The sequence below is a fragment of the Schistocerca americana genome, chromosome 6, assembly GCF_021461395.2.
Source record: "Schistocerca americana isolate TAMUIC-IGC-003095 chromosome 6, iqSchAmer2.1, whole genome shotgun sequence".
Lineage (NCBI taxonomy): Eukaryota > Metazoa > Arthropoda > Insecta > Orthoptera > Acrididae > Schistocerca > Schistocerca americana.
The window spans coordinates 185,898,494-185,924,611 of record NC_060124.1 but is presented as its reverse complement, the minus strand read 5'-3'; the positions used below and the strand labels follow the sequence as shown (position 1 = coordinate 185,924,611).

Below are 26,118 nucleotides of genomic sequence, written 5' to 3'. Positions count from 1 at the left end.
TGGGCACATACAGAGAATGGACAACAACCGACTTACAAAGAAAATGTTTGATGTAGTAAACAGCTCAAGCAAGAAAACAAATTGGTATCATGAAATAGACGAAGACTTAAGGCAGATAGGGATCAACAGGCAAATGATAGGAGACAGGAAATACTTCAGAAACAAAGTTAGGAGTGCAAAATTTATTGTAAAGGAGAGAAAGAAGAAAGGAACATTATGGACAGAGCAAAGGAAACAGGAGCACAGCCAAAGGATGAAGAGATTTTGGGAAGAGAAGAGGAAGAAAGGAAAGAAGTGAAAATTGTGTCATCATGTGATTTTCGAGTTCAAACACTGTCCATAAGGGCAACAATGAAATGAATGAATGAATGAAGATGATCTGGGTAAGCTACTATGAATAGCATAGTTAATATAGTTAATGCATTATCGTAACCAACAAAGGCACGAAGTTCACACCTACTGTGACGATGCAAACCAAGATCTCTCTACTTCCTCTCGTTTTGTCATCTGCCTTCTTAAATTCATTTCATTTTCAGTTTTGCCTAATTACCATTAACATACATGAGTATAATCTGCATTTCCGTAAAAGAGAAAGGTTGGCCCTAAGTCTTAAGGAATACAGCATCAGGTCTGGTTTAGTGTATGTAATTAACTTCCTAAATTATTTTGACAATTCCTAGTTAGTATCTTTTGTTATAGGGTGAAATCAGTAATTATTTCATGACTTAAATTCTATTCTTGACTTACAAACAAATATAAATTCAGTAATAATATAAAAATTTGGAAGAGGAACTACTAGGGTTCTTGAAGTAGTTATCTGGCTCTATTCAAAAAGATATTAGTAAAGCTAGCCCTTAATTAATTCCAAAACAGTTATCAAATTTGTCAAAAGCATTGTTTGTGTAATATACCTGTTAATTTCAGAATTTAAACAAATAATTCGGCTTAACCCTTGTGGTAGAAGAAACTGTTAAAAAGAAGGAATTTTTCGATGTATTTACTTAATTGAGTGAGTTGTGTTTTAATTGTAATTTCTGCAAATTAAACATCGAACAATGTATAGTATCAGTGCCTATTATTGTGAGGATATATAAAGGATGGATTTTTGGTCTCTACACAGTCAGTCTGCAGCTGGTTTTCAGAGGGGAATTATGTACTGTTTCAAGTAATGACAATGCATCAACTTATTAACAGTGGAATTTGTGTAACACAAATAGGCCATGTGTTAGAACAATGTCTGTTCAATTTATTTGAGAAATAGTGTCCATGTATCTTATTTTCTGCAAGAACTGTGAACTGTGTGGTTAGGTTTTTACTGCTCATTGATGTTCAACAGCAAACTACTTTACCAGTATGCTGCTCCTTGCCTGCAACCTATTAATGAGGCTTATCGAAATTTACCAATAGTTAATTGGCCATATAACTGTGTAATATTGGGGGGTTGTGAATAATGAAAGTAAAGAACAGTGAAATGCAATTGTGCAACTGTCAGCTATATCATTTACAGTAGTCAGCGTTGAGCTTCCACCCCCCCCATTTTTCAGCCAGTATAACAAGGGTTAGTTGGTTTGGGGTATCAAGGGACCAAACTACAGGATCGTCAGTCCCTTTTTCCTGATGCAAGTAAGGCTCAAGGTACAAAAACAACTAACACCACACTTGAAAAGAAGACAAATGGAATGAACAAAAAACGGGGACAACATACACCACAAGGGAAAGTGGAAGAAGGCATTAAAACCATAGAGCATATGGTCTGAGCTGGCTGATCACAGTAATAAAAGAGCCCCACAAAGACGAGATGAGATGAACACATGTAGGGAAAAGATGACCGCCAAGACTAACAAATGCAAAGAAATTGCGACAGAGCTGAAATGGAGGGAGGGCGGCGACCTCATAGAGAAGGCTAAATGCCCACCCTTAGATGGTACAATAAAAACCCGCCTCACGAATAAAGCATAAAACTAAATATGTTGTTGAGGCTTTGTCACCCAACACCGAAGGTAGGTTGCTGGGAAGGTTAAAAGTCCGCCGCAGAGCAGCTGAAAGTGGGCAGTCCCACAAGAGTGGACAACAGTCATTTGTGAGCCACAGTGACAATGAGGTGGGTCCTCGCAACAGAGGAGGTAGCCATGTGTTAGCCACGTATGGCCAATGTGGAGCCAGCAAAGAACCACAGAGTCCCAGTGAGAGGTCCGCATGGAGGTCTTCCACACTTTTGCAGTCTCCTTAAGGGCACGCTGATTGTTGTGCATACTGAGATTATGCCATTACGTCTCCCAAAGCTGAAAAACCTTGTGGCCAGCCTATCAGCTAGTTCATTTCCCGGGATTCTGACGTGGCCCGAGGTCCACACAAACTCCACGGAAAGACTGAACCGTTCCAGGGCATAGATGAACTCCTGGATGATAATCTATCAAAGGATGGTGGGGGTAGCACTGGTCGATAGCTTGTAGGCTGCTCAAGGAGTCAGTACAGAAAAGAAATGACTTACAGTATAACAATGGAGTACGTCGACACTGAGGACTATCAATGAAGAAATAAAGCAGGCGAACATCACTCTACCATAGTACTACAAGCTTATATACCAATTAGCTCCACAAATGATGATGAGATTGAAGAAATGTATGATGAGATAAAGAAAATTATTCAGATAATTAAGGCAGATGAAAATTTAATACTGAGGGGGGACTGGAATTTGATAATAGGAAAAGAAAGAGAACAAAAAGAAGTAGATGAACATGGATTGGGGAAAAGGATAGCAAGAGGAAGCCACCTAGTAGAATTTTTCACAGTTCATAATTTAATCATTGCCAACACCTAGTTTAAGAATTATGGAAGAACATGATACACATGAAAGACGCCTGAAAGCACTGAAAGGTTTCATACTGGTTACATAATTATAAGACAGAGATTTTGGAACCAGATTTAAATTGTATGACATTTCCTGGGGCACATGCATACTCTGACCACAATTTATTGGTTATGAGCTGCACATTAAAACAGAAGAAATTGTAAAAAGGTAGGAAATTAAGGAAATGGGACCTGGATAAGCTGAAACAATCACAGATTGTTCAGAGGGAGCACTAGGCAACTACTGACATTAACAAGGGAAAGAAATACAGAAGACGAAAGAATAGCTTTGAGAGATGGAATAGTGAAGCCAACATAGGATAAAATAGTAAAAAAGACAAGGCTTAGTAGAAATCCTTGGATAATTTAATTGATGAAAGGAGAAATACAAAAATGCAGCAGATGAAGCAGGTGAAAGGGAAAACAAATATCTAAAAAATGAGATTGAGGATTTAAAAGCACATTTCACTAAGGGAAAAATAGATACTACCAACAGGAAAACGAAAGAGACTTTTGGAAGAAAGAGAAGCAGCTGTATGAATATCAAGTGCTCAGATGAAAAACCAGTACTAAGCAAAGAAGGGAAAGTAGAAAAGTGAAAGGAATATATAGAAAGTCTATATAGGGGAGATGAACTTGCAGGCAGTAATAGAAATGGAAGAAGACATAGATGAAGAGGAGATGGGAGACATGATAGTCCAAGAAGAATTCGACACAGCACTGAAAGACCTAAGTTGAAACATGGCCCCTGGAGTAGATGACATTCAGTCAGAACTACTGATAGCCTTGGGAGAGCCAGCTGTAACAAAACTCTTCCATCTGGTGTGCAAGATATACAAGCCACGCAAAATACCTGCAGACTCAAGAAGAATGTAATAATTCCAATTCCAAAGAAAGCAGTTGCTGACAGGTGTGCAAATTACCAAACTATCAGTTTAGTCTGCCATGGTTGCAAAATACTAACACGGACTCTTTATACAACAATGAAATGACTGGTGGAAGCTGACCTCAGGGAAGATCAGTTCGGATTTCAGAGAATTGTAAGAACACATGAAGCATATTGACCCTAAAACTTACCTTAGAAGATAGGTTAAGGAAAGGCAAATCTACATTTATAGCATTTGTAGACTTAGAGAAAGCTTTTAACAAAGTCAACTGTAACACTCACTTTCAAATTCTGAAGGGAGCAGGGGTAAAATACAGGGAGTGAAAGGTGATTTACAACTTGTATAGAAGCCAGACGGCAGTTATAAAAGTAGAGGGGGATGCGAGGGAAGCAATGCTTGGGAAGGGAGTGACATGTTTTAGCCTATCACCAATGTTGTTATGTTATTCAATCTGTATACACAGCAAGCAGTAAAGGTATCAAGGAAAAATCTAGAATAGGAATTAAAGTTCAGGGAGGAGAAATAAAAAAACCTGAGGTTTGCCGATGATGTTGTAGTTCTGTCAGAGACTGTAAAAGACGAAAATGCAGTTGAACGGAATGGACAGTGCCTTGAAAGGAGGATATAAGATGAACATCAACAAAAGCAAGACTACGATAATGGACTGTAGTTGAATTAAATCAGATAATACTGAGGGAATTAGATTAGGAAATGAGACATTAAGGTAGTAGATAGGTTTTGCTATTTGGGCAACAAAATAATTGATGGTGACCAAAGTGGATATGATATAAAATGTAGACTGGCAATGGCAAGAGAAGCATTTCTGAAGATGAGAAATTTGTTAAACTGAATGTTAGGAACTCTTTCCTGAATATGTTTGTCTGGAGTGAAGCCATGTATGAAAGTGAAACATGGATGACAAACAGTTTAGACAAGAAGTTTTTAAAATGTGGTGCCACAGAAGAATTCTGAAATCAGGTGGATAGATCACATAACTAATGAGGAGTTACTGAATAGAATTGAGGAGAAGAGAAATTTGTGGCACAACCTCACTAGAAGAAGGGATCAGTTGGCAGACACAATCTGAGACATCAAGCAATCACCAATTTAGTGCAGGAGGGAAGCGTGGGAGGCAAAAATCCTAGATGGAGACCAAGAGATGAATACAGTAAGCAGATTCAGAAGGATGTAGGTGTGATAGTTATTCGGAGAAGCAGCAGCTTGCACGTGATAAGAGTCATGAAAAGCTGCAGCAAACCAGTCTTTGGACTGAAAACAAAAACAACAACAAGAACAATTACTGCTGCTGCTACTGCTACTACTACTACTACTCCACTAGGCTGTCATAGGAACTTGAAGGCTCATATATTGCTTAACACATCAACACTACTGTTGTTCTGTAGAGAACAGTTTATCTTTCTTGAACGTGTTTTCAGATCAAATATAATAAATTTTGTTGAGATGGGAAAGCCTCTGTCCATGACTCAGCAGGGAAGTACAGCCCCTGCAAAACTCAGCTTGCCCTTTTCTCACATGATGTCCTGTGAACTATAGATGAAGGCCAACATACAAATTCCATATTCCTAGACTTCCAAAAAACACTTGACATGGTGCCCCACTGCAGATGGTTGTTGAAGGTTCAAGGATAGGAATAGGATCCCAGACATGTGTGTGGCTATAAGACTTCTGAAGTAACAGAACCCAGTACGTTGTCCTCAATGATGAGTGTTTGTCAGAGATGAGGGTACTGTCCAGAGTGCCCCAGGGATGTGCAATAGAACTGTTGTTACTCTCTATAAACATAAATGATCTGATGGATAGGGGGGACAACAATCTGTGACTATTTGCAGATGATACTGTGATGTACAAGAATGTATTGTCAATGAGTGACTTCAGAATACAAAATTTCTAGATGGTTTGATGAATAGAATCTAGATCTAAATGCAGAAAAGTAAGTTAATGCAGAAAGTAGGAAAAACAAAACCATAATATTCAAGTACAGCCTTAGTAGTGTGCTACTTGATGTCGATTAAAAATCTGGGCATAATGTTGCAAAATAATATGAAATGGAATGAGAATGTAAAGACTGTAATAGGGAAGGTGAATTGTCAACTTTGGTTTATTGGGAAAATTTTAAGAAAGAGCGGTTCACCTATAAAGAAGATGACATATAGGACACTGGTGCGACCTATTCTTGAGTACTGCTTCCGTGTTTGGGATCTGTACCAGGTCGGATCGAAGGAAGACATCAAACCAATTTGAAGGCAGGCAGCTAGATTTGTTACCAGTAATTTCAAACAACATGCAATTGTTATGGAAATGCCTCAGGAACTCAAATGGGAATCCCTGATGAAGGGAAGGCAACATTCTTTTCGAGTAACACTATCAAGAAAATTCCTCTCGTATGGAGGCATATGGATAGTTGTTTTTGGCATGGCACTTAGCATAGGGTGAAACAATATATGTCTGAGTGGTAGACACATGTACAAAATACAGTTCTGTTCAGGAAGGTGCACAGTAACTGAAGAATAAATCAAACACAGAATGAATAACAAACATCACTGTGAAATACATATAGTGTGAATACTCAATACATGGAAGATCTGCATGTGATGCAGTATGAAGTCCTTTGCCTACTGATGGAGTTGACATGTGCAATTTTTAGTCTCCATACAGTAGTTCTCTTGCACCCGGCCGATGTTGAAGTTCCATGAAGTTAACTGTCCCAGCTGTGAGTTGACGTCTCTGAGGTGAGATCAATTCTGAACAGCGATGTGCCTCACTGTACTGCTGAGTGACCCCACTGGTACTGTCAGGGACTAGACTGTCTGGGCCCCAAAGAGTAACTGGGGAGTAGCTGGCGACTATCTGGAATTGCCGCTGCAGACAACATCTCTCTATCCACTCAAGTCTCGCACCCTGATGGCGCTGCCACACAGGAGGCGTGGACCTGGTGCAGCTTGGGATTGGACGGCGCCTGTTGCTGTACTAAGCACTGGTGGACGGCAGCTGCACTTGTGCTGCCAACTTCAGAGTCTTCAATGATGATGGCCCCCTGAGTGGTATTGACTGTGTAACGATACCTCAGTTTTTCCCTCACACTATTTGTGAATGGAGCAGGAAAGGAAATGACTAGTATGGTACAGGCTACCCTCTGCCATGTACTGTATCATGAATTAGGGAGTATATATGTAGATGTAGATCCCATTTGTGAAGCTGTAGGAGCTAATTACACAGATATATTCCCCCTTTCATTTCCTCTTCTTTTGCTAATCGTACTGTACTCTCACTCTGTCTCTTTTATGGTCTCTGAATGGAAACTGGAAAAGTGGTTGTCGATTACTATCCTTGATTACCTAACTTATTTGATGTATTTCCCTTCATCTTTGCCTCCTTTCTTCTTCACAACAAGTGTGTTACACCTAAGGCCCCCCCCCCTCCCCTCTTTTGCCACTCACCCACAACACACACAGCAGTAGTTATTTTTGAAGAAAGACTTTATCAAAAAGCTTAGCAATGAGTCTAAGCTTGTTTATGTGCCTCTGTATCATTATTCAGTTAGTGTTTAACAGGTTACCTTTATTCCTTCCATAGTTTGTAAAGATAGTACTGTTTTAGAACTTCCTGTTATTCTCCATATAATTTCTCTAAATTAATCTGCACAAATCTCCTGCCATACAGTAGCTCTTTGATGTTCAGTTGCACTGTGTCCTTACACTGATTACCCCTTTACTGTAACTGGGAGTTGTGTTTGGTTCACTAACCACAGCATACTTTTCAAGAAATTTTGCATTTAACAGCTCCCTTACTAGCACAATTTTTATTGGCTTGATGATGCTTTTACCATTATGCCACCTTTTAATTGATTAAAGTGTCCCTTCTAGATGCTCAAGAGCTTAATGAATGCAGAAAACCGACTTTTGTTCAAAACCCCTATTTTAACAACAAACAATACACAATTGGACCAGAGAACAACATAAACACATTACATATATATTGCCCAATAGGTCCGATGAAGCAATAAAAGATACTGAGGCTAAGATTTTTGCCCTAAAGACTTTCTACAACAAGCTTTGTACATATAAGTTGGTTAAGAGAGGCACACATAACTGAGCGAGCTAAACAGAGTTAGGTGTAAACGGTCATCCAGAAGTTGCCGCTAATGACAGTTCACCTCGACACTCATCCACCCTTCTTGGGCATGCTGCTAACATATAGATGGTACCCCCACCCCCCATTCTTGTACTGTTTCTGCAGCATGGACACAAAAGCCAAGACCACACTTTCACAATGTTTAGCTATCTCACACCTCACACAATGGTAGCTGATGCATGCCCAAGCTAATGGTACTGAACAGTGTAAGCTGGGAACTCTTGATATGCAAAAGCCTTGAACTGAGATTATTTGCCTTTACTTGCTTAACAACTTCTTTGTTTAAATATAACTATTTAAAAGCATCGAATTTGTTTTGCAGTAAGAAGTAAGAAAGAGAACATTAGTTTGAAGGATACTTACCTGGGTATTAAGGATGTGATCAAGACTGCTGAACGTAAATACTAGAGGCAGTTTGAATTTCATATTAACTTTTCACAAAAGCAATGTAAGAAACATACAAACCACACTTTTGCACAAATATCTATGTGGAACATCTTACACATTAGTCCTATAACACTCACCCTTTTTTCGTCGGACTCACAGACAGTGCCACAGGTACATAAAGTGTGGCTAAAATGAAGGACAGTGAGAAGTTGTGCATTCCAACAGCAAGTAACAATGTGGCCAACTCTAGTAAAGCAGCAATATTCAGTAATGAGCAACTCTTGAACTGCTGGCCTACAACCCTGAAATACCAGAGGTCAAAAGGAAATATCCAATATTAATTCAGTTGTAGAATTAATCAGGTACTAGAAACCAAGCAATACGTACAAAAGTCAAGTCACTTTCAACAGTGTTATGCTCACCTGTCAAAGGCAGGCAAAGGTAACAGTACAAGACTATAACATAAGTAGCCTGCGAAAACAGACAGATCTGTTGACAACCCAATAAGCTCTCTCCCTACCACACTGTATGCGTCTGCTGCAAATAGGGCAGCAGTGCCAAAGACATGTGCAACAAGGAAGACAACTCCTACTGGAATTACAATTAATTCATGGTCCACCTGTAAGAGGAAAAAAAAGAAGAAGATGCTGTCAAGTAACTGTCTACCTTAATTAATATATGTTGAAAACCATTTAAAAAATGTTTTATTCCCTTACATGCAAAGAAATTTAAATTAGAAAGTTACTGACAAAGTGTCACTAGAACTGCACTGGATTAAAAATGACGTTGTTCAGTTGTAATAGTGGGTTGTAGTGGTAGCATCCACATCTACATTTATACTCTGCAAACCACTGTGAGGAGCATCACAGAGGGTATGTCCCATTGTACCAGTTATTAGTGTTTCTTCCCATTCCATTCATGTATGGTGCACAGGAATAATGATTATTTGAATGCCTCTGGGCATGCAGTAGTTATTCCAATCTTATCCTCATGATCCCTATGTGAGCAATATGTAGCGAACTGTAGTATATTACTAAGAGTCACCATTTAAAGCCGGTTCATGAAACTTTGATAATAGACTTTCTAGGGGTAGTTTATGTCTGGCTTCAAGAGTCTGCCAGTTCAGTTCCATCAATATTTCTGTGACACTCTTCTATTGATTAAACAAGCCTGTGACTATTCATGCTGTCCTTCTCTATGCATGTTCAGTATCCCCAGTTACAGGTCCCACACACTTGAGCAATTCTAGGATGGGTGCACAAGTGATCTGTAAGCAATCTCCTTTGTAGACTGATTGCACTTCCCCAGTATTCTACCAATAAACTGAAGTCCACCACCTACTTTACCCATGACTGAACCAATGTTATCATTCCATTTCATATCCCTACAAGGAGATACACCTGGGTATTTGTATTAGTTGGCTGATTCCAGCAGTGACTTATTGATGTTATAGTCATAGGACACTATGTTTTTTTGTTTTGTGAAGTGCACAATTTTACATTTCTGAACATTGAGGGTAAGTTGCCAATCTCTGCACCACTTTGAAATCTTATCAAGATCTGACTGAATATTAATGCAAACTCTTTCAGATAGTACTTCATTACAAATAACTGCATCATCTGCATAAAAGTCTGAGGTTACAATTAATATTAATCTGTAAGGTCATTAATATACAACATAAACAGCAGGAGTTCCAACGCACTTCCCAGGGGCACACACAAATTACTTCTACATCTGACAATTACTCTCCATCCAAGATAACATGTTGTGTCCTCCCTACCAAAATGTCCTCACTCCAATCACAAATTTCACTTGGTATTCCATGTGATCACACTATTAAAATTAAGTGTAGCTGAGGTACTGAGTCAAATACTTTCCAGAAATCAAGCAATACTGTCTCAACCTGATTGCCTTGCTACAAAGTTTTCAGTTTGTTGTGTGAGAAAAGTCCAAGTTGGGTTTCACATGGTTGATATTTCTGGAATCCATGCTGGCTGGCATTGAGGATGTCATTTTGTTAAAGATACCTCATTATGTCCGAGCTCAGAATATGTTCTAAGATTCTGCAACAAAGGATATTGGAGGGTAGCTTTGTGGATCATTTCTACTATCCTTTTTGTAGACAGGTGTGATCCATGCTTTTCCCCAAGAACTGGGCACAGTTTTTTGTTCGAGGGATCTACAATAGACTACAGTTAAAACAGGGGCTAACTCAGCCACAAATTCAGTATAGAATGTGATAGGTATTCCGTCAGGCCATGGAGTATTGTACAATGTTAGCAGTTTCAGCTGTTTTAGTGACTTCAGCAGTTTCTCAACATAACTGACACTAATACTTCTTTCATTCATCATTTCAGGGGTACAAGGATTAAGAAGGACAACCCAGGAGAATTGCCCCAGTTTAAAGTAACATTTGAAAGTGGAGTTAAGCATTTCAGTTTTTGCTTTGCTACCCTCAATTTCTGTTCCTGCCTCGTTCGCTGGGGACTGGATACTAACTTTGGTGCCACTAACAGCCTTTACATATGATCAGGATTTCTTTGGATTCTGTGAAAGACCATTTTATAGTATTCTGCTATGGTAGTCATTGCAGGCATCACCCATTGCTCTCTTGATAGCCAAACATGTTTCATTCAGCATCTCTCTATCTACAGCCCTCTGCTTAGTTTCACACCTGTTATGCTGTTACCTCTGTTTCTTTAAAAGTCTCTGTACAGTGACTGAATACCATGGAGGTTCCTTCCCATTATTGAATGTTCTACTGGATACATATTTATCCAGTGCATGGTCAACTATTCTTTTAAACTTCAGCCACAGTTCCTCTAAATGCTCCTGCCTTATGCTGAAAGTTTCAGTTTCCTCACTGAGATACGATACTACTGATTTTTTATCTAGTTTATTGAATATATATATATATATCTTTCTGCTTGATTTAGTTGTCTGTTACACTTTGGCAATCGGTCACTGATATCAGTTTCGATGTGGAAATCCTCAAAGAGCTATCTGTTCCAGGTAGTTTTCAGAGAAGGCATTTAGTACTGCTTCATAGGATGTGTGATCATGCCCACCACTAACAAAACTGTAATTTTCTCAATTAACTGTTGGATAATTAAAGGCTCCACCAATGATTACAGGACGATTTGGGGATTTATGTACAAGGGAACTGAGGTTCTCTCTAAAGTTTTCGGTTACATCGGGCCTGAGTCTGGTGGGCAATACAAGGATCCAATTATCATTTTATGTTCACCCCTGATACTGAATCTTGCCCAAACAATCTCACATGCAGCTTAAATTTCTATCTCAGTGGATTTAAGTTTCTCGTCTACTGCGACAAATACACCACATCCATTTTTCATTTGCCTATCCTTTCAATATACACTTAAATTTTCCCCAAAAATGTCACTGCTATCTATTTCAGGTTTCAACCAGGTTTTTGCCTTTCATGAGCAGTTCAAACTCTGGCACTTTATCACGAATACTTCGGCAGTTTACCATTACGATTTTAATACTCTCACCTGTGAAAGCTATCATTATCTGAATTGGACAGAGTGTCGCCTAATCTAAAAAAAAAAAAAAACTTGTGTGCATCCCACACACAGTCAGTTATCTGTGTGGCAACCTCTGATGTGTAGTGCACATCTGACTCATTTAGGTAGACTCTACAGTTCTCAACCCTATTGATGCAAGTCCAGGAAATCACAGCCAAGTCAATCACAGAACCTTTGAAGTCACTGGTTCGCCTTTCCACTCAACTCAGAAGCAAAGTACCATGATCAGTTCAGGGGACAATGCTGCAAATTGTGAGCTTTGTTGAAATTAAATGTGCAAGGCTGGTCTTCTCAATCTTCTCTGCCAGCCACTGGAATGACCTAAGTATGAGCTCCGAGCCCAAACGACATTTCTTCCAACATGTGCCACAGTCTGCGCCAATGGCCTTGCCACATTGATAACACCGGTTTCCATCAGATTACCGAAGTTAAGAGCTGTCGGGCTGGGCTAGCACTTGAATGGGTGACCATCCGGTCTGCCAGTCTGCCGAGTGCTGTTGGCAAGTGGGGTGCACTCAGTCATTGTGAGCCAAACTGAGAATTTACTTGACTGAGAAGTAGCGGCTCCAGTCTTGGCAAGTGACACTCGGTCGGGAGAACGATGTGCTGACCACATGCCCCTCATATCCGCATCCAGTAACGCCTATGGGCTGAGGATGATACGGTGGCTGGTTGGTACTGTTGGGACTTCATGACCTGTTCGGGAGGAGCAGTTTTTTTTCGTGCCACAGTCTGCAGTTGGTTGCACCCTGTTCCCTCAATGGCCGCTGTCACAGCCTCTTCAACATGTTGACTGAGGCCCCCAGGCGCATATACGGAGTGCACTGTGTGTCCTATCCTGTCCCTTCCTGCCATTTCCCTAACGGGTACCATCAATTGCCATACGCTTGAAATGCCGATGATTAAGACACCCCTATTCTTTTGTGTTTGCCTCCTCTTGGGCACCATACAAAACAGGTTTCCTCAAAAACTGGTGAAGTGAGTCCCACTGGCTCAGTTTCAGTGTCCATGAGAGACAGTAGCATCAGCAGTGAATGGCAGTTTCGTACTCATCTCCAACAAACAAATCTAAAACAACTTACAAGGAGATGAGGTACTGGCAGGATTGAAGCTGTGAAGACGGGTCGTGAGTTGTGCTTGGGTAGCTCAGTTGCCCGTGAAAGGCAAAGGTCCCGAGCTCAAGACTCGGTCCGGCACACAGTTTTAATCTGTCAGGAAGTTTCAACTTACTAATACTCAGAATATACCTCATGACCACAAAAATAACAAAATTTATGTCAGAACTCTCTAATCTGTAGAAATTTTGAGAATGTTCAACCTCATATGTACACTCAATCAAATAGGACTAAATTCACAAAGCCGCAAGCCGAATTTTCACTTTTCCAAAAGGTTTGAACCTGTTAAGCATCAATAGGTTGTGAAATAGGTTCAGTGTCTAATAAGACAATTTCCTGTTACTACCAGAAATTCATTTCAATGTTTTATTCTTCCGTTAGATACATTCCAAACACTTTGATTCTTACTGCTTGGTTCCCCAAATACCAAATATGTTTTGTTTAATATGTTTGAAGCCGAAGACTAATTTTCCTCTGATAGAAAATGAGTTCATATCAATACATCAAAGAAAAAAACTAACTGGGACTAGTCACACTTCATTAAGTGGGGGGAAAATGACTGTCTCACATATTTTTTTACATCATTTGCTTCAGTCACTGTTCACAAAAAAGGCATCACAATCAGTCTTGACTTATTACAGTCCTCATCAGATATTCAACTGATAAGCTGCTATGAAACATATTCAGATAATCTGATGATGACAGTAATAAGTTGAAACAGGTAATGATACCATTTGTGTATCCTGAGGCTGCATTATATAATAATGAAGCAATTCATCTTTTTGTTCCTTCCTCCTTTTTTTATAGCCCAGTAATCCAATTTTCAACGATGAAAAATAATCAAATACAGTTTTATATTTGTAACTTACCTCATTCTGCTTATTTGCAGTGACTTCACTATCTGTGGTTTCAGAAATCTTGTCATCAGATTTATCAGTACTTTGTTTCTGAGATTCTGGTGATATTTCTTGCAACTTTGACTGATCAGGAAACTGTTCAATACGATTTTCATCTCTCTCTTTCTTCTGCTCCTCAAATATTTTTAACCAGAGGGCAAAAGCTTTAATAAATAGGCCAGCACATAACAAGCCAAGACATGGCATATACATACCTGGAAAAGAAGTCCCAGCATTATGAGAGCAACTTACTGCATCATCATCATCATCATCATCATCAGCAGCAGCAGCAGGAGCATCGGCAGCACTGACCAGTCACCCACTGCTGGATTAATTCTTCACCAAGACATTTTCATGCATTACAATCGTAAATGGTATACATTTATGTTGCCATTTCATGTTTTTTAATATCATCTACCCACCTCCAATTAGGTTGTTGTCCAATTTTTTTGTATCTTGGAATTCAGAAAAAACACAGCATCCATTCAAGTTGCTTCATGTCCCAACAACCTCTGTTTTGTTTACATTACAGTCATAATTAGACCTACCTTGCTGATCTGTCTCCTGATCTTTTTGTTTTCCTGTTTCTCCAAATAAAACAATAAAACGAATTAAGAAACAATTTACACTTAGATATGTTTATGATTCCATAACAACAATACTGGCATGCAGAAGGCAATACCAGAAGAGAAGAAAGGCACAGCACATGCTGATAATCTCCATACTGGTAGATGAGGTGTACAAAACCAATCAAGATATACTAAAAAGAAAGGATGGCAGAAGATGAAGCTGTCACAATACAAATACTTAAGGTGAAACCAAAATAATACAAAAGAAAACTGTTTACAGACTTTTTGTGGAGGAAGACAATTCCTCAAATAAACAAATATTTCATTGTTCAACTTCACAATACATGTGAAAGACATACACTATCAACCTTCTTCTCCTTTGCAATCTCAAAACATTCACTCAAAGTATCACCAAGTGCGCAGAGTGTGGGCAAAAAAACATCGCATTCCAATTATGCAAAGGAACAAGCTCACTTTAGGTGCTGATACATCACAAGGGACTACTGGTCACTCAGGAATGAAATTCTAGAAAGAGCAATGACTATAAATTACCACGTTGCTTAAGATTCATAGTTTTTGAGGAGTCTTAATTTGAGCAAAATCTGTTCAAGCAACCCTTGAGGAACACTGCACTGACTTTATATATGTTAGTAGAAATAAGAATTATTTGTCAATATCCAGATAGTGAAAAATTTAGAACTGAAAGAGGACTCAGGAAAGGAGATTTTGTACCACCAACACCACTCTCAATAGCACTTTTAAGACATTTGCAAGACTGCCTTGCATATTACCCTGTCTTCCACCTTTAAGCTCTCAGATTTTCAAATCTCGTCTGGTGCAGTTCCCAACAGTCAGCCTTTCCTTCTAATCCCGCCTGGTAAGTCTCCCATGACCTGCAATTCTGAGTGACTTTCCCATAATCTATGCCTTTTCCTAAACCTCTCCAGTCCTTTTCCTTCCTTCCCCTTCAATCCTTCTGCTGGAAGGAGCAGCCACTGGCTCCAAAAGCTTGCATCATCATAATGTCCTTTTATGTGCATGTTCTGCTGATGCTTGGTGGGTAGATTTTTATATGGCCTTGCTGTTCTGGTACTGCGAACGGCTGAAAGCAAGGGGAAACTACAACCGTAATTTTTCCTGAGGGCATGCAGCTTTACTGTATGATTAAATGATGATGGCGTCCTCTTGGGTAAAATATTCCGGAGGTAAAATAGTCCCCCATTCGGATCTCCGGGCGGGGGACTGCTCAAGAGGACGTTGTTATCAGGAGAAAGAAAACTGGCGTTCTACGGATCGGAGTGTGGAATGTCAGATCCCTCAATCGGGCAGGCAGGTTAAAAAATTTAAAAAGGGAGATGGATAGGTTAAAGTTAGATATAGTGGGAATTAGTGAAGTTCGGTGGCAGGAGGAACAAGACTTTTGGTCAGGTGAATACAGGGTTATAAATACAAAATCAAATAGGGGTAATGTAGGAGTAGGTTTAATAATGAATAAAAAAATAGGAGTACGGGTAAGCTACTACAAACAGCATAGTGAACGCATAACTGTGGCTAAGATAGACACGAATCCAACGCCTACTACAATAGTACAAGTTTATATGCCAACTAGCTCTGCATATGACGAAGAAATTGATTCAATGTATGATGAAATAAAAGAAATTATTCAGATAGTGAAGGGTAACGAAAATTTAATAGTCACGGGTGACTGGAATTCAAGAGTAGGAAAAGGGAGGGAAGGAAACATAGTAGGTGAATATGGATTGGGGCTAAGAAAAGAAAGAGGAAGCCGCCTGGTAGAATTTTGCACAGAGCATAACTTAATCGTAGCTAACACTTGGTTTAAGAATCATGAAAGAAGGTTGTATACATGGAAGAACCCTGGAGATACTAAGAGGTATCAGATAGATTATATAATGGTAAGACAGAGATTTAGGAGCCAGGTTTTAAATTGTAAGACATTTCCAGGGGCAGATGTGGACTGACCACAATCTATTGGTTATGACCTGTGGATTAAAACTGAAGAAACTGCAAAAAGGTGGGAATTTAAGGAAATGGGACCTGGATAAACTGAAAGAAGAGCATAAGGGAACAATTGACAGGAATGGGGGAAATAAATACAGTAGAAGAAGAATGGGTAGCTTTGAAGGATGAAATAGTAAAGGCAGCAGTGGATCAAATAGGTAAAAAGACGAGGGCTAGTAGAAGCCCTTGGGTAACAGAAGAAATATTGAATTTAATTGATGAAAGGAGAAAATATAAAAACACAGTAAATGAAGCAGGCAAAAAGGAATACAAAATTCTCAAAAATGAGATCGACAGGAAGTGCAAAATGGCTAAGCAGGGATGGCTAGAGGACAAATGTAAGGATGTAGAGGCTTATCTCACTAGGGGTAAGATAAATACTGCCTACAGGAAAATTAAAGAGACCTTTGGAGATAAGAGAGCCACTTGTATGAACATCAAGAGCTCAGATGGAAACCCAGTTCTAAGCAAAGAAGGGAAACCAGAAAGGTGGAAGGAGTATATAGAGGGTCTATACAAGGGTGATGTACTTGAGGACAGTATTATGGAAATGGAAGAGGATGTGGATGAAGATGAAATGGGAGATATGATACAGTGTGAAGAGTTTGACCGAGCACTGAATGACCTGAATGGAAACAAGGCCCCAGGAGTAGACAACATTCCATTAGAACTACTGACAGCCTTGGGAGAGCCAGTCCTGACAAAACTCTACCATCTGGTGAGCAAGATGTATGAGACAGGCCAAATACTCTCAAACTTCAAGAAGAATATAATAATTCCAATCCCAAAGAAAGCAGGTGTTGACAGATGTGAAAGTTACTGAACTATCAGTTTAATAAGTCACAGCTGCAAAATACTAACGCGAATTCTTTACAGACGAATGGAAAAATTGATAGAAGCCAACCTCGGCAAAGATCAGTTTGGATTCTGTAGAAATGTTGGAACACGCGAGGCAATACTGACCCTACGACTTATCTTAGAAAATAGATTAAGAAAAGGCAAACCTACGTTTCTAGCATTTGTAGACTTAGAGAAAGCTTTTGACAATGTTGACTGGAAAACTCTCTTTCAAATTCTGAAGGTGGCAGGGGTAAAATACAGGGAGCGAAAGGCTATTTACAATTTGTACAGAAACCAGATGGCAGTTATAAGAGTCGAGGGGTATGAAAGGGAAGCAGTGGTTGGGAAGGGAGTGAGACAGGGTTGTAGCCTCTCCCTGATGTTATTCAATCTGTATATTGGGCAAGCAGTAAAGGAAACAAAAGAAAAATTTGGAGTAGGTATTAAAATCCAGGGAGAAGAAATAAAAACTTTGAGGTTCGGCGATGACATTGTAATTCTGTCAGAGATAGCAAAGGACTTGGAAGAGCAGTGTCTTGAAAGGAGGATATAACATGAACATCAACAAAAGCAAAACAAGGATAATGGAATGTAGACGAATTAAGTCAGGTGATTCTGAGGGAATTACATTAGGAAATGTGACACTTAAAGTAGTAAAGGAATTTTGCTATTTGAGGAGCAAAATAACTCACGATGGTCGAAGTAGAGAGGATATAAAATGTAGACTGGCAATGGCAAGGAAAGCATTTCTGAAGGAGAAAAATTTGTGAACATCGAGTATAGATTTAAATGTCAGAAAGTCGTTTCTGAAAGTATTTGTTTGGAGTGTATGGAAGTGAAACGTGGATAATAAATAGTTTGGACAAGAAGAGAATAGAAGCTTTCAAAATGTGGTGCTACAAAAGAATGCTGAAGATTAGATGGGTAGATCATATAACTAATAAGGAGGTACTGAATAGAATTGGGGAGAAGAAGAGCTTGTGGCACAACTTGACTAGAAGAAGGTATCGTTTGGTAGGACATGTCCTGAACCATCGAGGGATCACCAATTTAGTATTCGAGGGCAGCGTGGAGGGTAAAAATTGTAGAGGGAGACCAAGAGATGAATACACTAATGAGATTCAGAAGGAGGTAGGCTGCAGTAGGTACTGGGAGATGAAGAAGCTTGCACAGGATAGAGTAGCATGGAGAGCTGCATAAAACCAGTCACAGGACTTAAGACCACAACAACAACATATTATATTTCTCTTTTGACACATAATAGCAGATCTATTTTGCAAATTTACTTTTTAAAGGTCACTTACCTATGGAAATATAGCGGTCAGTTGCTGGTTGAAGATAGAAAAAGTAAGACTGATGAAATCTCTCCAACAAGTTGTTAAGACTTCTAAACACTCCTTCCAGCACCCTATATAGCAAGAAAACAGTTATGTATGAAGCTTTTTTTAATAAACCAATGCTTTTGAAGAGCACTAAAATTGAAATATATTTCTATTGCTGTAAAATAATAATAGAGTTATTCAAATAATGGAAGGTCCAGGATGGAATGTAATAATATGAAAAGGATATTTGCTACTCACCATTCACCAGAGTCACAGAAAGGCACAACAAAAAGACTGTCAGAACGTTAGCTTTCGGCCAACAAGGCCTTTGTCAAAAGCGCACACACACACACACACACACACACACACACACACACACACACACACAAATGCAACTCACACAGACATGCTCTGGAGATGACTGCAAGTAGCACCACATTATGAGAGAAGCAACCAGGTGGAGGTAAGGAGGAGGCTGGGGCAGGGAGTGGGAGCAATAGCAGGGTAGGGGTGGGGGATGGTAAGGTGCTGCTGGGAGCATGCAGGGACGAGATGGAGAGTAGGGCAGCTGGTGCAGTCGGTAGGTTAGACGGAGATGAAGGGCGGAGGGGGGGGGGGGGGGGGGAGGGTATTGGAAGTGGAAAAGGAAAGAAGTAAAAAGACTGGTTTGATTGCGTTGGTGGAAAAGAGAGCTGTGTAGTGCTGGAATGGGAACAGGAAAGGGGCTAGATGGGTAAGGACAATGACTCTGAAGGTGGAGGCCAGGAGTGTTACGGGAACACAGGATATATTGCAGGGAGAGTTCTCACCTGCACAATTCAGAAAATCTGGTGTTGGTGGGAAGGATCCAAATGGCACAGGCTGTGAAGCAGTCACTTACATGAATAATGTGATGTTGAGTGGTCTGCTCAGTAGCAGGGTGGTGCAATCGTTTCTTGGCCACATTTTGTTGGTGGCCATTCATGTGGACAGACAGCTTGTTGGTTGTCATACACACGTAGAATGCAGCACAGTGGTTGTAGCTTAACTTGTAGATCACATGACCAGTTTCACCAGTAGTTCTGCCTTTGATGGGATAGGTGATGTTCGTAAGTGGACTGGAGTAGGTGGTGGTAAGAGGACGTATGGGACAGGTATTGCATTTATGTGTGTGTGTGTGTGTGTGTGTGTGTGTGTGTGTGTGTGTGAGAGAGAGAGAGAGAGAGAGAGAGAGAGAGAGAGAGTGAGATATCTTTGTTGCTCATCACCTGGACATTTTCTTTTGAACTGAGACTGCAACAGCCTCCACTCAGCATTTTTTGAATCTCAATATTAAACCATGGTGCATCTTTTCCATCCTCTCTCCAGATCATGATTTACTATCTGCTTAAACTTTGTCCATAATTCCTCCCTGATTGCAATAAAGTGATATCTGGCATAAGCCTGTTGAAGATTTTCTGCACGCTACTGAGCAACGATAGCCCCTACAGGGAGAGAGATGGTTGCCTCGACATAAATACCAATCGCAGAGCCGACACCAGTCTGCCACTGTCACAGATGGGTGGATTGTGGGCTATTCCTTATCATCCCATTTCAGGACACCAGTATTCCTCAAACTTCAGCAGATGGACCAAGGCCTACCTAACTGGCAGGCCAGGAGTGCCATACTACGCAGCTACATTACAACCATTATCACAGTTCAACACATGTAGAACAGTAGTGAACGGGAGGGGACAGAGCACCTCCTAAATTGGCATTTGTGTCCAACACACACACACACACACACACACACACACACACACACACACACCGCGTCCACTCACTGCCATGTTACGGCGAGCGGCAAAGCCACTGTGGGTGTCACCTGCCATAGCAGCAGCTAATGAGGACCACGTGTGTGGACTCACAGCCGGTTATGACACGATTCCTCGGTAGACATCAACAGCTGATGTCAACAGTGAGTCAAGACACTGCTTGTAACTTGTGGCAATAAATAACTAATTCTGAATCTTCTATCTGAGGAAAACTGGCAAGGGGTGAAATGGGAGAGTGCCCGAAAACACAGAACCATCTCTACTCCCTCCCTTCGAACAGTTGACTCTCGCAAAATTCGTGTCACAGTCATCATGCTTCTGACACTTGCAGTGTCAGCATAAGAAGTCCATAAGAAATGTTTCATACTGGAGCACACCAGCAGCTACAATTGTGGGACAAGTCCCTCAAAAGCTTCGTTGCTCACACAAATATGGTTTGGTTGTGATCATGGCGAAAATAGGATACAGTTAGTTAAAAGTTACTTTTTATTGAAGTTATACATGTATCTGAATTTAGAGGAAATTAAAGGGCACTGTATTTAGTACTGGTAGATCATAAAATTTGTAATTTGTCTGACCTCAGTACACCTTGTGACAAGTTTATTTTTGTAACATGTTGCACTTGTGGGAATTATGGTCATGCAAAAGAGGGCTGTATTAAGTGTCGTTGGACGTCAATAAGACAAAGTAATAGGTAATTTTTTATATGCATGAGAGTGTATATTGCGGACGAAGTATAAAGCTAACTGGGATATAAAAGGAAATTGCACAAATTTGACACAAATGCGAGCAATGACTATAACAGACTCAGTATCAGCTATAACAGAGCACATTAGATTATTAACCCCTTAACTTAACAATTTTTTTTCAGATTATGTTCCAAAAAATTATAACTTTTTTCTTAATGAAAGACATCCTACAATGAATGACATTACATATAAACACATAAAAACAGCTTTTAAGGCTCAAAATAAAAAGTTACAAAATTTTGCAAATGACCAACAATAAAATCCTGAGTATACTCATTCACTGGACTTCGACTAAAATATCCTGAAACGTAAAGTCATTTTTTAGTTTCTGTGTAGCTGTGAAGTCTAACCATGCATTTTACAACAATCTCCTGTGAAGACAAATCCTGGAGCATCTGGTTGGAGCACAGTAGATGTATTTATCTCGTACCACTGATGAACGCTTGTCACTCAACTGACAAACTGCCATCACTTTCTGTCTCTAATGAAGTAACATCACATTCCTCTTCGGTTTCTGAGCTGCTAAATTCAATGTCAAACTCAGGATCACCACAGTAATCCGTTTATGAAAGCACTACTAAACAACCACTATAGGAGAGAGCCTGAAAGTGAGCATTTTGTTACTGAGTATCCAATGCTGCACACAGTAAAGACGATATCTAGTGGCAACCATGTCAACCAAAACACGACAACCAGGCTACAAATGTAGTACCAGAAGCTCTCTATCAGCAGAACATGTAACTACCAGTGCTGAAATGAATATAAGTGGGATTTTATTTTTTTGAAGGTATTTTCTTAAGTTGCCCGAGTATATTTGGAATTTAACATTTGTGTCAAAACAATAAAAATTAGATAACTTGAGGCTTTATGTCAAGCGGTTAAAGGAAAAGAGTGAGAAAATGGCTCAGCAGCTGGATAGTCAAACAGCTGACCCTTCAGAATCAGGTCCTTTGTGAGTGAAATTGATACTGGCTGCTCATTCTCCATCTGCAGATCTTGTAGCTGCTGGTCTTACGTCCATTTTTTCTGGCAAAACAGCGGAGGATGTCACTATTTTTATGCTGGATGTGTTATCCACAGCCAGCTTGTACAACTGAACTGAACAAACATCATTGCAGATGGCCCAATTGTGCAAGTCAGGTGAGGCTAAGATGTACATCACATATCATGAGGTATTGAATAACCTAACCTAACCTAACCTAACCTAACCTAACCACAGTGTCACCAGCCACAATGTTTTAGTTGTCAATGAGTTCGTCACAAGGCACAGAAATGTAGATCAAAGAAATAGGGTAACTATAATGGGAAAAGTCAAACAATGGAAAATCCAGGATGGAATGTAACAATATTATGAAATGGAAAGCTGCCACTCACCTTATAGCGGAGATGCTGAGTCGCCAATAGGCACAACATAAAGACTGTCACAAATATAGCTTTTGGCCCATAAGGCCCTCACCAAAAAATGACACACACACACACACACACACACAAATGCAACTCACATGCCAGCTGTGCAGGATATAGGCCTGTAAGAATAAATTTCACAGAAGCAGGCTAGGACTTACTAGAACGAATAGAGTAAGGTATGATATGCTGAGAGAAGCAGCGAAATAGAAGCCCATAAAAAAGACCATAGAAAAGACAAGTTTAAGATGCTATGGGTGTGTTAAAACAATGGGATCTGGCAGCATAATGAGCTAGGCTCATGAAAAGATAATAGCAGGCAAGAGAACTAGAGGATGATTGGGAGACAGATGGGTCATTGGAGTACAAGGAAGTGTGATGAAGAGAGAGATCTGGGGCAGAGGGGAGAGAAAAACATGTTGGGAGGACAGGAAAAGATGGAGAGGCTTATGTCCTAAATAGACCTAGCTAGGAGCTGGAAAATGTAAAATATGATGAAGATGATGATAAGTCTTGTTTCTCAAACTAGCATGTTTTCCCAATAAAAGAGTACACTTAAGACTCAATTTTTGAAAGGTTTGCATAATAAAATCTTAATAGTCTGAGTTTCTTACAATTATTACAATTTTACAAAGAAGTGTCTCCTAGCCTATACAATTTTAGAAGAAGGAAAAAAATGTCATTCACATAGTAGAGAAACAGGGCTTTGCAAGGTATGTCTATTTGAAAACAAACCCTTATTAATGGGATTGGATTTTTGAGTTTACATGGTTTTCTTGGATCTTAAATTTTTCAAAACATCTTGCAAAAACTTATTCAGGGACTTAGGGATTCGTACATGCAAGGGCCAGCACACTGCTGCCAAACAGAATTTGTTGTTAATACCAAGAGTCAATTTAGGATGGACAGTAAAATATACAAACATAATATTAGAAGTGAAAATAATTTCCATATAAACTATGGGTCCTGATCTGCAGTTCAGAATCGAGATTTATATTTGGAGCCAAGCCTAAAACAGGCACCTGATAGAAATCAGGCAGGAAACAGAAAAATCCCAGATATTAAGAGACAGAATTAAAGACTATCTAATACGCAACTCCTCTTATAATTTGTCATTTAATTCTAATGTTGACATTAAATTGGTTTCGACTTTGTCGGTACATAAATAGCTGATAGCGTTCTGTGTGGTTACATAAATACTTTGGAGTATTAGACAGCAAAAGTAGCTAAACGAAATGAAATGTGGGTACAGCATATCTGTCTGGAGGTAGTTTGGCCACCTGGTGCAAGTTTTCTTTTATTTAATGCCTCTTTAGTGACTCGCACATTGATGATGATGATGATGACAGCACGCACACCCAGTCTTGAGCAGAGAAAATCCCCGACCTGGTAGGAACCAAACCAGTAATGCTAACCACAAGACCACGAGCTGCCAACAAAAGCTGAACAGTTGACAGAAGTACCAGTGTGGCTCGTTCCCAGCAAAACCTCAGTTATGCCAAGTGCAGATAATCAGGCTTCTGGATTATCCATGCACAGTTCGATGATTTTAAGAAAAACAAAGCCTGAAGTCTTCTTTTACAATCAGAATTAATATTTTTGTTTTGGATACAAATTTCTGGGTGCAAAGACACAGCCGATAAAAACATTCACAAATACTTAAATAGTGACATCTATGAACCAGGATTTGAACAGTTACGTTATGCAGGTACAGTGAACAAAGTATGTTCAGTAGAGAAAGAGAGCAAAGAGGAAGTGATTGAGAAACCTGTTGTTGCACACACCGATGCACTGAAACTTATTGATCTGTTACAAGAGTATTCAGGACAACATTCATCTGACTATACTAATGTTCTGACACTTCTAAAATTGAGAACCACCACTAGGTAAAGAGTGAATGAAAATCAGAAGCAGAAAAAACAGAATGGTTGTTTCATAAAAGTGAAAACAAAGCAAGTGATGCAAAATACAATGTTCTTTAAGTGTAATTTTGTAAATTATAAGTAATGAAGTGGGCTTTAAAAATATATGTAAGCATGTTTCTTCAAGTACAGGAACTGGGGAAAAAAACATAAACAAAAAAACACAGGTATTTGGGATTTTCAATGTTTTTCAGCAATCTGTTCAGTCTCAAATCCACAATAACCTTGACAGTCAGGAGTTTGCTGCATTAATTCTTGTAATTATCAATATAGTTTATGAAGTGATAATTTGCTACTCATATAGTTGTAGGAATAGGTATCTCCCAAATGAAATGCATTAGATACTCTTTGGAATGTGTGAATGATGCAGTGTAATTGTCCTTTGATTGTGATTTTGCTCCAAGTTCCTTTCTGTTGATAACGCAGTCAACGTATCTTACATCTACATCTACATGATTACTCTGCAATTCACATTTAAGTGCTTGGCAGAGGGTTCATCGAACCACAATCATACTATCTCTCTACCAATCCACTCCCGAACAGCGCACGGGAAAAACGAACACCTAAACCTTTCTGTTCGAGCTCTGATTTCTCTTATTTTATTTTGATGATCATTCCTACCTATGTAGGTTGGGCTCAACAAAACATTTTCGCATTCGGAAGAGAAAGTTGGTGACTAAAATTTCATAAGTAGATCTCACCACGTCGAAAAACGTATTTGCTTTAATGAGTTCCACCCCAACTCACGTACCATATCTGCCACACTCTCTCCCCTATTACGTGATAATACAAAATGGGCTGCCCCTTTTTGAACCCTTTCAATGTTTCCGTCAATCCCACCTGGTAAGGATCCCACACCGCGCAGCAATATTCTAACAGAGGACGAACGAGTGTAGTGTAAGCTGTCTCTTTAGTGGACTTGTTGCATCTTCTAAGTGTCCTGCCAATGAAATGCAACCTTTGGCTTGACTTCCCTACAATATTATCTATGTGGTCTTTCCAACTGAAGTTGTTCGTAATTTTAACACCCAGGTGCTTAGTTCGCAGCTTGATTAGAAGTCGCTTGTGAGGAACGGTGTCAAAAGCTTTCCGGAAATCCAGAAATATGGAATCAACTTGAGATCCCCTGTCGATAGCGGCCATTACTTCGTGCGAATAAAGAGCTAGCTGCATTGCACAAGAATGATGTTTTTTGAAACCATGCTGATTACGTATCAATAGATTGTTCCCTTTGAGGTGATTCATAATGTTTGAATACAGTATATGCTCCAAAACCCTACTGCAAACCGACGTCAGTGATATAGGTCTGTAGTTCGATGGATTACTCCCACTACCCTTCTTAAACACTGATGCGACCTGCACAATTTTCCAATCTGTAGGTACAGATCTATCGGTGAGCGAGTGGTTGTATATCATTGCTAAGTAGGGAGCTATTGTATCAGCGTAATCTGAAAGGAACCTAATCGGTATACAATCTGGAGCTGAAGACTTGCCCGTATCAAGCGATTTGAGTTGCTTCGCAATCCCTAAGGTATCTACTTCTAAGAAACTCATGCCAGCAGCTGTTCGTGTTTCTAATTCTGGAATATTCCATTTGTCTTCCCTGGTGAAGCAATTTCTGAAAACTGCGTTCAATAACTCCGCTTTAGCGGCACAGTCGTC

General features: G+C 39.7%; 1 protein-coding gene across 1 annotated transcript in view; it reads right to left on the bottom strand.

The window, feature by feature from the left end:
- Positions 1 to 26,118, bottom strand: part of LOC124619312 (glycosylphosphatidylinositol anchor attachment 1 protein) — an 82,331-nt gene that overhangs the window by 18,182 nt on the left and 38,031 nt on the right. The window contains exons 8-11 of the mRNA XM_047145620.1: positions 18,571 to 18,674; positions 13,809 to 14,050; positions 8,699 to 8,895; positions 8,414 to 8,578 (exon numbers count right to left, since the gene is read on the bottom strand). Of these exons, the coding sequence (XP_047001576.1) occupies positions 8,414 to 8,578; positions 8,699 to 8,895; positions 13,809 to 14,050; positions 18,571 to 18,674 (708 nt within the window). The remainder of the gene's footprint in view (positions 1 to 8,413; positions 8,579 to 8,698; positions 8,896 to 13,808; positions 14,051 to 18,570; positions 18,675 to 26,118) is intronic.